Source organism: Cetorhinus maximus, chromosome 14 (assembly GCF_964194155.1).
Source record: "Cetorhinus maximus chromosome 14, sCetMax3.hap1.1, whole genome shotgun sequence".
Lineage (NCBI taxonomy): Eukaryota > Metazoa > Chordata > Chondrichthyes > Lamniformes > Cetorhinidae > Cetorhinus > Cetorhinus maximus.
Window position 1 is genome coordinate 76363204 of NC_135892.1, and position 15054 is coordinate 76378257.

At 40.5% G+C, this 15054-nt stretch overlaps 1 protein-coding gene across 3 annotated transcripts in view; it reads right to left on the reverse strand.

Annotated features, from left to right (window-relative positions):
• The window catches only part of eprs1 (glutamyl-prolyl-tRNA synthetase 1), a 72315-nt gene that overhangs the window by 4492 nt on the left and 52769 nt on the right, over positions 1–15054 (reverse strand). For all 3 annotated transcript variants that reach the window (XM_078557093.1, XM_078557094.1, XM_078557092.1), the window contains 8 exons: positions 14330–14583; positions 12956–13007; positions 6895–7104; positions 6378–6450; positions 5229–5308; positions 4251–4352; positions 2632–2787; positions 1332–1529 (listed from right to left, as the gene is read on the reverse strand). In XM_078557093.1, the coding sequence (XP_078413219.1) occupies positions 1332–1529; positions 2632–2787; positions 4251–4352; positions 5229–5308; positions 6378–6450; positions 6895–7104; positions 12956–13007; positions 14330–14583 (1125 nt within the window). The remainder of the gene's footprint in view (positions 1–1331; positions 1530–2631; positions 2788–4250; positions 4353–5228; positions 5309–6377; positions 6451–6894; positions 7105–12955; positions 13008–14329; positions 14584–15054) is intronic.

Genomic DNA, 15054 nt, shown 5'->3' on the forward strand with positions numbered 1-15054 from the left:
TTGGATAAGTACTTAGGTTTGCACTCCCTGGAGTTTTGAAGAATGAGGGGTGATCTCATTGAAACTTACAAAATTTTTACATGGCGTGACAGGCTGGATGGAGATAAGATGTTTCCCCTGGCTGGTGAGTCTAAATCCAGGGGCCATAATCTCAGGATAAGGGGTAGGCCATTTAAGGCTGAGATGAGGAGAAATTTCTTCATTCGGAGGGTGGCGAACCTTTGGAATTCTCTACCCCTTACCCCAGAGGGCTGTTCAAGACAGAAATCAATAGATTTCAAGACTAATGACATCAAGGGATATGGAGATAGTGCGGCAAAGTGTTATTGAGGTAGATGATCAGTCATGATCTAATTGAATGCCCAATCCAGCACTCAAGACACTGGCAGATGCTATTCCTGTTCCTCAATTGTTTTGGTAAATTCTATACTCCAAGTTAAGAGATACCATCACTGGAAATGGAACATTTTCTTGCTTATAGTACCTACTGTCAGCATCACTCCTCCAGATCCAGGACAACATTAGATGCAGAATTCTTTACAATCTGATTATCTTTGTGTGTTAGCTGGCTCTCAGCGTGACCATGCTGCTTAATAAGGGAATTCTCAGCCAGAATCATGACATCAGCCATTGACAATGTTGCTTTATGAAGAAATGGCTATCATAATATAGAATGACCAGAGTATTATCCTAATTAGGTGAAGTTGTGCACTTTTAAACACACAAGATAGGACTGTACTGTATTTCGCTATTACTTAGAACAGGATAAAAGTTTGAAGAATTCAGCTACACCCAGTTGAATAATACTGAATGCATATCAGTCATCTAGCACTGAACATTAAATCCTTTAGCGTTGAGAGTTTAAGTCACCAAGGCATCTTCAACTGTGACCAACAAACAATAATTAATCTTCTCACAAGCAAAGCCAAGGTTCCGATCTTGTAGAAACAAGAAGTTTCAAAGTACAAGCGAGAAACTACTTTTTCAGTTTATTCACATACAGGCTGAATTCACAAAACCAACTGAGTTTAAAAGCCCCCTTTTCAATTTTCCATTGTCCAGTGCCCATGTAACAAACATATATTGTTCCCTGCCACTTATTGTACTTTATACATTCCCAGGTTTAAAACTATTAGGAAATCAGCTATGCAAATAATAATATTTAATGTGTATTTTATGACAATTATTTGTCAAAAGGAACTATAATTTAGGCCTCCACTGGGCACTGATGACTGCCTTGAATCCTGATTACACACTGATAAACATATTTTGCAATCACTTTACAAATTCTCATCTTCCAGATACTTTGTTTTTAAAAAGAAAACACATACCTGCACACAAGCGACTCGTGGAGGCAATACCAAACCTTGGTTATCACCATGTACCATGGTCATAACCCCAATAGTTCGAGTTGTAAGTCCCCAGGAGTTCTGGTATGCAAACTGCTTCTCTCCAGGTTTCTTTGGATCTTCAAACACAATCTCAAACATCTTAGAAAAATTCTGTCCTAAGTGGTGTGAAGTGGCTCCCTACAATTTAAAAACTACCATATCAATACTGAGTAAAGTTTATGTCGCACAAATTTATAGACTAAACCGCAATACAATGTTGCGCAAAACATAAGAGACAAGGGAGCAAATTTTAACACTCAAAAAGGGTGGTTTTGGGTCAGGTTAGATGGTAAAATTTTTAAAAATCTGGAACCTCAACCATGTCCAGGTTTCACAGCAAGACAAGGGTTGGACAATCAACTGGTTTCCAGGCAGTGAATTGGCGATTTTAATGAGGTTTGCAGCCTCTGATTTAACCTCTTTAACAGTGGTCGCATCTTTTTCACTGGCCTCGGGAAACAGGTAGCTGAAGGGAGATGACGACAGCTTCTGGGAGAAGGTACGTGTCTTAACAGCAATGTTACGAGCCAGCAGATGCAGGAATGCTTACCCCAACCCCCTAGGCAAAGACCTCCAGAGTCAGGATTTGGAGCCCAGAGTTGTGGATCAGACCTACCCGCTCTGGAGTGCTCCCTGCCATATTGGAACCCAAGGCGATCAATCTGACTGACAAGTACAAAAGGTGCATGGTGTGGAATAAAGGATCCAGCCCCCTGCCTACGCCTGTTAAAAAGCAGAAACCCTCATAACATTTATGAAGTGCTCAGATATGTACTTGAAGTGCCATAACCTACAAGGAGCAGGGATTAGGCTGGATGGCTACATGTCAGCTGGCATGGACATGACCAAATGGCCTCTTTCTGTGAATTCAATTTCTATGAATAATATTCAGACTGAAGTCTGAAATCCACCTTCGTTTTCCCCTCCAAACACCAAATATTTTCCCACTTGTTGCATGGAATTAGTTACTCCTTTTCTATTTCGTACTCTGCTGTGTGGTGAAGTGAAAGCAAAGCTGAAACCGGTGAAAGATTTGATGGGTTTAAAATGGTTTGATTTTTGAGACCCTAAAAAAGTATTTGCACATCCATTAAAGTATTACCAACTTTTCAAGATACAAGTATAAAGCTCCAGAGATTTTCAATCTAAAATAAACTTTGGATTGAAATCAGATTGGCTAAGTAGTTAACTGCAAAGTTCAGACTATATGCTGTATAATCAACTTCAAATGTGAACACACCTGGATGCCTCTTCCACTGGCTGATACAAAGGCTTCAACTGTAGTTGTATAGTCACCACCTGCAAACTTTTCTTTTACAGTCTTTCTTCCTTTTACTACAGGGATTGCAAGTAGCTCCTCGTATACTTGTACGTACAATTCCAGAATTTGCAAAACCTAGGACAGTAATGTCAGTTGGAAAAAGTGAAAAAGACACTAGTATGCAAACTTTCACCCTCAAAAATAAAACTGAAAAACATGGCCTAATTTTTGCGTTAATCAGGCACGTGTGATCATTGGGCCCAGGAGCGGACGGGAAACCCTTCCCCCAACCCCAATCAGCCTATGACCACAATTTCACACTGGCTGGCTAATTAACGAGCCAGCCAGCATGAAACTCGCACGGAGAAAGGCCCAGCACTGCCGTTGGGCTCAGGAAGAGGGTGGGTGCCGACGTCACCGCGGGTGCTGGTGAGCGCTTCCACTGAGCTCCCTGAAGGCAGACAGATGCCTCAGGGAGCTGCGGACCTCCACAGAATAAAAGAAAGCACAAAAGTGCTCCAAAAAATGTCCATGCAGCACAATCAAGCACCTGGAAACATACCTCATTTTAAATAACAAGTTCCCAGATATTACTTTTTATTTTAAATCCTAACAGAGATTTCATCCCGCCCTTGGATGAGGTTTCATCAAAAATGTAAAGCCCGACTGGCCCGTCTGCCAACCGAAACGTTGCATTTTTTTTAAAATTCCACCAGCTGCCATGGTGGGATTTGAACCCATGCCCCCAGAGCATTAACCTGAGCTCTTCAAACTACTAGTTCAGTGACATTACCACTATACCACCATCTCCCCCGTGCACAGGCCATGAAAAATTGCTCACAATTGGACCATTAATGAGCTTAATTGGCCGGTAATTGTCAGCAGGCACTCTCCCAACCTCTCCACATGCGCCAAGCAAAATATCGTGCAATTGCATGATGGCATCAGGACGCTCGCCTGACGCCATCTCATGTGATTTTACACCTGTTCGGGTCGGGCGCATGCCCGCCCACAGGATGTAAAATTCTGGCCCAAAGAAATAAGCAGCTGAGTTAACTTTTGCAAAGAAAGCTTAAATGGCTTTCTGTTTTTAAACTTCCTTGGGCTAATGACTCTGAAATCAGGTGACTGAAAAAATTCAAAAATGCTTATGATTTCTGAGTAATCTTTCTCCACCATCCAACAAGTGAATCTTCCACTCAGAGGTAGGTTCTTGATCAATTGAAGGCAATAAAATTTCCACAATGAAAGCCAAATCAATGAGTTAATTAGGTTATCAATCTAAAGGGCAATTAACAATTACTAACAGTGGCAGAGCAAAACTGAAATTTGGCTCCACCTTGTGGCCTGCAGTAGCAATTAATTTGCTTCGTCTTAAATACAAAAATATTACAGAAAATAAAAACCCAAGTTACATAGTACATGCTCCCAACTCAAAAGAGACATACCATATTGCTGAGTCCTACATATCCAGTTGTAGAACAATTTAGGGATGATTAACACTACGTTGTAACTATTTAGAAAAGTGTATTCATATCTCCCAGGAATGTGGCTGACATTATTCAGTTACTTTGCTCCCACCCTCTTTAAAGTCTTACCTCTTCTGCAGCTTCCTCACGGGTAGCAAATGCTGTATGCCCTTCCTGCCATAAGAACTCACGAGTACGTAGAAATGGCTGTGGGTGCTTGAATTCCCAACGCTGTGCATGAAGGAAAATATATATTACATAACCAATCATGACCTTTAAGACCAATATAAATCTCGAAACAGAAAATGTTGGAAATAACAACTTGAATTTATATTTTCTTGTACAATATTTATGTTCTTACATCATATCTTTCATGTACAAAATAGCCAAAGGTACTCAAGGAAGAGAGTAAACAAGGATAGAGACCTAGTTAGGAATTTTAACAAAAATTTTGCTGAAAAGTGGTGAGAAGGTTTTAAAGATGACATAAGCAAAGAGGTAGATGGATTTCGGGAGAGTTCAATAGAGTAGGGACAAGGAGGCTGAGGCTCTGCCTCCAATGGCCCATGTTCAAAAAGCCAGAGGTGAAGAACTGAAGGGCGCAGGGGGATAAAATGCAAGGCTGCAGAATGTGGCAGAGACAAGGAAACAAAGGCTGTGGATTGGGATTTGATATTCAACTTGTTGAGAGATGTGAAGCCAATGCACACATGGAAAATATAGATCAAGCAGGATTTAATTTTTCTTCATGTATATCCTGCGCCAAGTTTTGGGCAATTTTATGAAGGGTGAAGGACGCAAGGCTGGCAATGGAGTAATTGGGAGTGGGAAAAAGATAGACAACGGTTCCTGCACTTCGGGGGGGTGAGGGAGGGCCAAAGGTGGAAAACTTTGTAAAGGTTGAAGCAATCAGGTTTGGTGGTGGTGAGAATGAGAGATTTGAAGCTCAGCTATGGGACAGGACAATCACCATCTCTCACACCCCAAAGCAACTTATCCAATTTTGACTGGTTTTGAGGAATTACAAATTATATTTTGCTCTAGTAGCTTTCATTTATACAGCACCTTTTAATGTACTAAAATGTGTCAATCCACTTCAATACCTACCACTACGTTGCACCATTGATTGAGTTTGATTGGTAAATCACGATGTGACTGCACCCATTTGGCATAGGTTGGGTACATGACTGACAAAATGAGCACAAACAAGACAGAATTAGGCCTTCTCCTTAAGACAGGCAGCTTTCTAAAGTGCTCATCTATAACATCCCCCAGTTCTGACAAAAAGTCATCAACCTGAAACATTAACCCCCACCTTTCTCTCTTCAAAGACGCTGCCTGACAAGCCAAGTATTTTCGGCATTTTCTGTTTTTATTTCACAAAGAGGATGCCAGGGATGACAATTTATATGATTAGAGGGAATGGGGTTCTTTACATTAAAACAAAGATGATTACAAGACCTTATAGATGTCACCAAAATTATAAGGGGCTTCGAGAAGGTAAATTTGAAAAGAATATTTACACTGATTGGCGAGTCAGGTCATAAATTTATCATCATCAAAACAAAGAGAGAGGTCAGGAGAATTTCTTTTAAGCAGGCAATTGTAAGGATAATGGAATGCCTTAGCAGAAACAGTTGTGGAAGCAGATTCTACAATGACTTTTAAAAAGTTAGATGAATATTTGAAAAAGAAACATTTTAAAATGGAATGCGCATACAAGTGGATAGCTCATTCTGGAGCCAGCAAACATGCAATGAGCTGAATGATCTCTTAGTGTTAAGTTCTGTGATTCTAGATGAAGAGATTGCTTTCAAGCCACACTCCATTTCTCACGTAGGCACTCCAGTGCATTACTATAGATGAGCTGCTTTATAGGAGACAATGCGCTTCGGTAAAGTTTGAAAACGAGCTTCTATTTGTCTGTTCAGGTGAATATTAGAGATCAATGGCACAATTTGAAGGGGGCAAGTGAGGAGAGCAGGGAGTATGGGGTTAAAATTCCATCATTAACTAGAAATACTAAATTAAGGTCAATGGGTCTTTTATCCGATTGGCAGTTTGTGGAATCTTGTAGAAACAAGCTTCTTCATTCATCGATGTAACAATGGCTACACATTAATTGGATGTGAACCCCTCTGATATATCAAGGCATGCTAAGATACTCTTCAATTTGTTCTCTCTCTTTATAGCTATAAAATGCATTCAGTCATAAATAAACCATCATTAGAAATTCCTGATTAAATTCTTTCCCACCTGTTTCACTTGTTGGTCGAACAGCAATCGGTTCTGCTAACTCGGTTTTTCCTGATCTGGTTACCCAAGCAACCTTATTTTGGGAAAAAATAAAATTAATTTCTCCTTGGAACAAAGCAGAAAGTTTCCATCGCTACTTAATATTTCTCAATCTAATGCACCACTGGACTTAATTTCAATATTCCTGTTACAATATAGTATACAACCTTGAAATGAAAGAAACAGGATCATATTTTGGATCAAATCCAACAAAACTTAATTGTTGACTACTTGAGTGATATAAATTTAAGTGTCTGTGAGGCAAATCAACATTTCTTTCTCGCAATTAACTCTCGACTGAGAATCCCAGTGTAAAATTAAGCATTCTTGCGCACACACAAGTCATAATTCAGACTTTTAAAAATAAACTATGCCAGACCTTTTAAAGAGCACATCACGCAGTCATATGTTTTCAAAAAGGGGCACTAAGCAATTGGATTGCAAGTGGCTTCTGAAGGAAAGATATTTATGCTCTTACCTCAGGGGCAAAATCTGCTATATGTGACTTTTCCTTCTCGAGGGCTGCCTGAGACACAAACATGGGGAAGTAACAGTTCTCCACACCAAGTTTCTTAATCTCAGAGTCAAAGAACTCTTTGATAGCTTCCCAGATAGCATAAGACCAGGGTCGGAGAACATAGCAACCACTGACATCATAATATTCAATCAATTCGGATTTCGTAATCACCTGGGTACATCAAAAAAAGATATAATTGCATGACTTCTAAAAATTGCATTTGTCAGATCAATTGCTAAGTGAGCTCAAATAAATTGCTCAATTTAAAAAGCAAAGGGTAGCAGCTATTTAGCACCTCAATATTCTCTTTACATTTTTCTATAGTTTATGTAACCTTGTTCCTTTTTTTTATTGCTTTCTTGCTATATTTTGTTTCATTCTTCCTTTCACTGTAAAACATAACTTTCTAATCTTTGGTCAAAGCTTTCCTCTGTGACAGCTTTTTAGATACATTACTAATAAGCGTCTACTGGCATGGGTAAGCAATATCTTAGTACTGTCAGCTAACAGTCTGAAAACCTAGAGAGGCTAAATTTTAGCATCTCTACCTGGATTGTAATCTGGAAGATCAGACTTTCCACCCACTGTAAAAACCCATCCAATTTTCCTTCCATTAAAGTCAATGGAATGAAAATTAGACACATAAGAGTGTTTTACAACTGACAGGCAATTTGCTCTGTTGGGATACTGCCACAGCAAAGTCAAAAATTAACCCCATAAATGATTTCTCTCTCTCGTTCCTGTGTATTAGCACTTAATGGTTAAATAGGAAAAACAGAATGGCAGAGTATTATTTAAATGGTGATAGATTAGGAAATGTTGATGTAGAAAAGGGACCTGGGTGTCCTTGTACAAAAATCGCAGAAAGCAAGCCTGTAGGTGCAGCAAACAGTTAAGAAGGCAAATGGTATGTTGGCCTTCGTTGCAAAAGGACTGAGTACAAGAGCAAGGATGTCTTACTGCACTGTACAGGGCCTTGGTGAGGCCACACCTGGGGCTGGATTTTACTGTCGGGGATGGGGGCGGGGCCCACTCGCCGATGCGTAAAATGACACACGGTGACGTCGGTTGGAACTCTCGTTACCGCGACCCATTTAAATTTTCAGGAAGGCAGGGCACAGCAAAACCAGATTAGTGGACCTGCCCGTCCAACCTTAAGGTTGGCGGGCAGGCCAGGAGCCCCGGCAGGAACTGGAATAAACATGAAGCCTCATCCATGGGTGGGATGAGGTTTCATGTAGGGTTTTAAAAATTTTAATGAAGTTTTTTTGGAAGTTACGAACATGTCACATAAAGGGACATGTTAGGGAAATTTTATTTTTCTATTTTGAGCTTTTTCACATTTAGAGCCGATCTCCCTGAGGCTGCACTTAGCCTCAGGGAGATGAGTGTGCTCTTTCTTGTGCATGCGCCAAAGAGCACAGTCTCGATTTTAGGAATCCCCCCCACCCCCTCCCCGCCTGCACAGGGAGTGCATAGCACTTCCCTGCAGACGTCACACTGGGCGTGCCTTAATTGGCCTGCCCACGTAAAATGGCACCGCGCCTCCGATCAGGGGCGCCAATCGGAAGCGCACCCGCCCATCAACTTTCCCCCCAACAGGGAAATTTCAGCCGCTGGAGTAGTGCGCGCAGTTTTGGTCTCCTTACCCAAGAAAGGATATATTTGCCATAGAGGGAGTGCAGCAAAGATTCACCATGCTGATTCCTGGGATGGCAGGATTGTCATGTGAGGAGAGATACAACCAGGCCTGTATTCACTGGAGTTTAGAAGAATGAGAGGCGATCTCATTGAAACATAAAATTCTGACAGGGATGGACAGACTGGATGTAGGGGTGATATTTCCTGTGGGGGGGGGGGGGGGGTGTCTAGAACAAGGGGTCACAGTCTCAGGGTAGACCATTTAGGACTGAGATGAGGAGAAACTTCTTCACTCAGAGGGTGGTGAACCTGTGAGATTCTCTACCGCTGAAGGATTTGGAGGCCAAGTCACTGAATACATTTAAGGAGAAAATAGATAGATTTCTGGGATTCTAAAGATGTCAAGGGGTAGGGGGAGAGCGCAGGAGTACGGCGTTGAGATAGAGGATCAGCCATGATCATATTGAATGGCTAAGCAGGCTCGAAGGAGCAAATGACCTCCTCCTGCTCCTATTTTCCATGCTTCTGTCAGGTGTAACTGGGTTTTTAAATGACGATTTGATTAATAGGATCTTATGAACAATAGAACCAGCCCTGAAAAACAATTTCAAATCTTGGAGTACTGTTAAATGTTTCGTTCGTAGATTTTCTAAGCTAATTTTAATATTATTTTGAAAAAGGTTTCTTTAGAATATCATAGCTTCTACTTTCACCCCATGTGTACGCCCCAACTTTTCATTTGCTCTATGTAAAAATTCTTAGAAGTGATTTTATTTTACTGCTTTTTGTCTCCTGCTTGTGTGCCTGTGAAAATCCTTTAATATGATTGGCTACTTAGGCAGTCTGATGACATTACTTTTCATCACTTCTTCATGTAGTGAATGCTCAGTATAGAAGGTGGCATTAGTTGCAGCACCACTGCACAGACAAGAGTGAAATTCTCCCCAGTCTTTGGGACCTCAGGCAATGAGAGAAGAAGGTGGTAAAAGATGAGATGGTACATCTCCTGCACTTGTATGGAAAAGTGCAGTAGGTAGGGAAGGTGTTCAGGGTAAACCAGGGTATGGTAGAGGGAATAGGTAAGAGTAACAAAAAGTCCAAGGGGCAGGCTTACCATCTGTGGTTAGCTAGAAAGATTAACAGTACCAAACTTAAAGAAAAAGCATATAATTGTGCAAAGATAGGTGGAAGGCCAGAAGATTGGACAGAATATAACAACAAAAGATGACCAGAAGATTAATAAGGAGGGAAAAATTAGAGTACAAGAGAAAGCTAGCCAGATAAATAAAAACAGATAGTAAGAAGTTTCTATAAATATTTTAAAAAGAAATGAGTTAACAAAGTGAGCATTTATCCTATAGAAAGTGAGTCTGGAGAATCAATAATGGAAAACGAGTAAATGGCAGATGAATTGAACAGGTATTTTGCATCAGTCTTCATTATAGAGGATACAAGTAACATCCCAGAAGCAGCTATAAATCAGGAAATGGAATGGAGGGAGCAACTCAGGAAAATTACAAGAAAAGTGGTGCTGAGTAAATTGCTGGAGCTGCAGGCTAACAATTGCCCAGGTCCTGTTGGACCTCATCTTAAGGTCTTAAAAGAAGTGACTAGTGACATAGATACACTGGTTTTAATTTTCCAAAACTCCCTAGATTAAGGGAAGGTCGCATTAGGTTGGAAGATAGCAAACGTAACTCCATTAATCAAAAAGGGAGACAGGCAGAAAGCAGGAAACTACAAGCCAGTTAACTTAACATCTGTCATATGGAAATGTTAGACGCCATTATTAAATGGTGTTATAGCAGGACACTTGGATAGGTTCAAGGTAATCAGGCAGAGTCAACATGGTTTTGTGAAAGGGAAATCATGTTTAACCAACTTATTGAAGTTCTTTGAGGAAGCAACATGTGCTGTGGATAAAGGGGAACCAGTGGATGTACGGTACTTAGATTTCCAGAAGGCATTTGATAAAGTGCCACATCAAGGGTTATGGCAGAAAATAAAAGCTCATGGTATAGGGGTAACACATTGGCATGGATAGAAGATTGGCTGACTAACAGGAAGCAGAGAGTAAGCATAAATGGGTCTTTTTCAGTTTGGCAAGATGCAACAAGCGGTGTGCCCACAGGAATGTGCTGGGACCTCAACTGTTACAATTTATAGTAATGACTTGGATGAAGGGATGGATGGAATGGTTGCCAAATTTGCCGATGACACGAAAATAAATAGGAAATTAAGTTGTGAAGAGGACATAAGGAGGCTACAGAAAGATATAGATAGGTTAGGAGAATGGGCAAGGATCTGGCAAATGGAGTATAAGATGGGAAAATGTGAAATTGTCCATTTCGGCAGGAAGAATAAAAGAGAAGCATATTATCTAAATGATAAGAGATTGCAGAGCTAAGATGCAGAGGGATCTGAGTGTCCTGGTGCATGAATCGCAAAAGGCAAATATGCGAGTGCAGCAAATAATTAGAAAAGCTAATGGAATGTTAACATTTATTGAGAGGAATTAAATACACAAGTAGGGAGGCTATGCTTCAGTTATTCAGATCACTGGTGGGACCACATCTGGAGCACTGTGTACAGTGTTGGCCACCTTATTTAAGGAAAGATATAAATGCATTGGAAGCAGTTCAGAGAAGGTTTACCAGACTAATACCTGGAATGGGCAGGTTGTCTTATGAAGTAAGGTTGGACAGGCTAGGATAAAAGCAAAAAACTGCAGATGCTGGAAATCCAAAACAAAAATAAAAATAAAAATACCTGGAAAAATTCAGCAGGTCTGACAGCATCTGCGGAGAGGAACACAGTTAACATTCCGAGTCCGTATGACTCTTCAACAGAACTAAGGAAAAATAGAAAAGAGGTGAAATATAAGCTGGTTTAAGGTGGGGGGCGGGGGGGGGAGAGAGACAAGTAGAGCTGGATAGAGGGCCAGTGATAGATGGAGATAGCCAAAAGATGTCATAGACTAAAGGACAAAGAGGTGTTGAAGGTGGTGATATTATCTAAGGAATGTGCTAATAGGTGACATTAAGGGTAGAAAGGACGAGCAAGGTACAGATAGCCCTAGTGGGGGTGGGGTGGGGGGGAAGGGATCGAAATAGGCTAAAAGGTAGAGATAAAACAATGGATGGAAATACATTTAAAAATAATGGAAATAGATGGGAAAAGAAAAATCTATATAAATTATTGGAAAGGGGGGTGGGGATGGAGGAGAGAATTCATAATCTAAAATTGCTTTCTACCCTTAATGTCACCTATTAACACATTCCTTACATAATATCACCACCTTCAACACCTCTTTGTCCTTTAGTCTATGACATCTTTTGGCTATCTCCACCTATCACTGGCCCTCTATCCAGCTCTACCTGTCCCACCCCCCCTTAAACCAGCTTATATTTCACCTCTTTTCTATTTTTCCTTAGTTCTGTTGAAGAGTCATCCGGACTCAAAACGTTAACTGTGTTCCTCTCCGCAGATGCTGTCAGACCTGCTGAGTTTTTCCAGGTATTTTTATCTTTGTTTTGGACAGACTAGGCTTGTATCTGCTGGAGCTTAGAAGAGTAAAAGGCGACTTGATTGAAACATAAGATTCCAAGGGGCCTTGACAGGGTGGATATGGAGAGGAAGTTTTCTCTAATGGGAGAACCTAGGACTAGGGGTCACTGTTTAAAAATAAGGGTTGCCCATTTAAAACGGAGATGAGGCAAAAAATTTTCTCTCCAAGGATCGTGAGTCTTTGGAACTCTCTCCCTGAAAAGGCGGTGGAAGCAGAGTTTTTGAATATTTTTAAGGCAGAGGTGGATAGATTCTTGGTAAACAAGGGGGTGATAGGTTATTGGGGGTAGGTGAGATGCAGGAGATGTAATGAGGTCAGTAACAGTCCTGGAGCCAATGGCTTGATGTTCAGCAGTGGGGTCATGTTCTGAGAGAGGTAGAGGGGTGTGTCACAGAGCTGACATTTGACCTTTGCTAGACAAAAGTCAGTACGCCAGACAGCATCATTGTCAGCAGGTTTGATAACAACGTTAAGGTTGTACCTGAGAGAATTGAGTGCTGCCAGTTCAGAGGGAGGCAGATTAGAGTGAGGGGAGCAGAGCAATTGAGAGGGCTGATGTCACACTGGCTGTTCTCAGTGAAAAGGTCTCGAGAGGCTAAGGGACCAGGGGAAGGGGTCCAGGCGAACAGTGGATGGGCAGAAGGGCCCACTCTGCATGGGGTGGGAAGATTCCTAGCCAAAGAAGTGGGTCCAGCAATAAAGGAAGCAGGGTTCCAAAAAATGCCATCAATTTATAGCTAAATTGAAATAAACTATGTTTTTTGTGATAATTTAATTACAAAATGATCCAAAAAGACATTAAAAAAAACTTACTTGTGAATACCACTCTGCTAGATTCTCTTCTTTTTTAGCTTCTAGGCCCAATCTACAAACAAGACCATATCAAGTTAAATTACCAAATATGAACATATACTTAATAACTAAGCCAAACCCATACTTCATATTTTATATTTCTAGTTTCATATAAAAGCATAACTAAAGTAGTAAACATATTTGGTTTCTCATTTATAGCAGTTCACTATCATGTTGACATTTGGACTACATAGACTGAATGTAAGACGAATCATTGAACTCTTGTTAAATCTATACCTTTAAAAAGGTATTTATGCATATTACTAAAATGTTGTCAAAACTCCCAGACCGAGGCCAAGGGAAACGTCACATATAATATACTTGTATATTAACTAATATACATTATACACGCACACATCTAAATTGATGTATTAGAAGATTTTTGAGATTAGAGGAACCTCAAAGACACAATGAGTCGCTACAGTATAATGTTCTTTCACTCTAGAACTCAAGCTCCATTCCAGCCAGTCGAACGACAGGAAAGTACTTCTCTTCTAACATCGATGCAGGCACGACAAAATTTTCAGCGGTTCCAGTTTAATTCATAGAATCATACAGCACAGAAAGAGGCCACTGAACCCATCGTGCCTACGCTTTTAAAGAGCTGCCCAATTAGTCCTACTCCACCTGCTCATTTCCCCTTAGCCCTGCAAAAATTTAAAACTGACACTGGTGCAGTAGAAGGTTCTCGCAGGCAGTGGATTAGTTGCATTGCTGGAGCAGAATAGAGAGCGCTTTACTCTGCACCTGGCTTTTGCTGTGCCAAACTACTTCCGCTGACAATTGGAAGCAAACATAGTAAAAGTTTGCTCTTAAGCACAGATGGCTTCATGACAGCAAACAGTAAAAAAAATTAACATTTAAGAATCAGAATACAGAAATTAAACAATTTATTTAAAACATCAAACTTGTCAAAATATTATGCATTTGTATTTCTCCCCACACCCTGCCTATGTCCAAGAAATGTACGGGCATTTAAAAATGTATATAAATGTGGACACAAATATAATAGATGCACTAATACTTAAGGTTTTAACAAAATCAGCACTTTCAAAAGGAAAAGAAAAAGTAAAATTTAGAATTCAATCATATTATAGGACAGATTCTACAAGGCTGCGTTCCCAATCTCTGATCTCTCTCTGACTGACCTCAGACAGTCCCAGGCTGATGGGTGTGACTACCTGTTCAGTGAGATCTTTTGGATTGATGACTAGACAGGAGCGCAAATTAGAATTCAGACTAGTGCCTGGCCTTATCTTCAACTCAAGCTCTTATCCAGCAAGGCTCAACTCTTAGGAGCACAACCTTGCTGACTGTGTCTTTAGGCTTACTCACCGGGTTTGTTTCTTAGGTCCCTGGCCTTCACCGGTACCTCCATTGTTTGATCCCTTCTCCTGATCTTTTGCTGACCCTATCTTGTGCCCCTCAGGCTTTTCAGGCTTATTCTGCTCCTCAGATTTGTTCTGTCTCTCTTTTTTGTTTTTGTTCTCTTCAACACTGCCTGCAGCCAGCTTATATTCCATTCCTGTTAAAGCTTTATACTGCCCCTTCAAATCAAGGAGCACAGCCACAGCAGCACCTATTACCTCCTAGAGAAAGAAGAGTGGGGTTACAAGGAAAACAAAACCAAATTTGGAATGTGCAACAAAAAAGTTAACTAATTTCCCACTGCATGAAATATATAATGCACATTTATTTATAGACATTCAAAACTGGACTATCTAGTTTTACATTTGCTCAGGCCAGAGACATTTTCTATGCAAGATCACCAGCTCGGTACAAAGTAAAACTCCCTCTAAAGCAGTGCATTTTAGCCTTTCTGACTGAGACTGGCAATGTCTGTCAATTTATCAGTGCTGACTCCAGGTTACCTAAACACTTGGGTATAAAAAAAATCCTCAGCAACATGATACAGTTTCAGGTTTCTAATGGAATTTTGCACCCCAAATTTCAAATACAGGTGTTTTCATTTTATTTACAAGTCTTACTGCTTTCATAACCTTCAGTGTTGAACAACATTCACTCCAGTTTGAAACAGGGAGAGTGGGCACTTTCTTAAA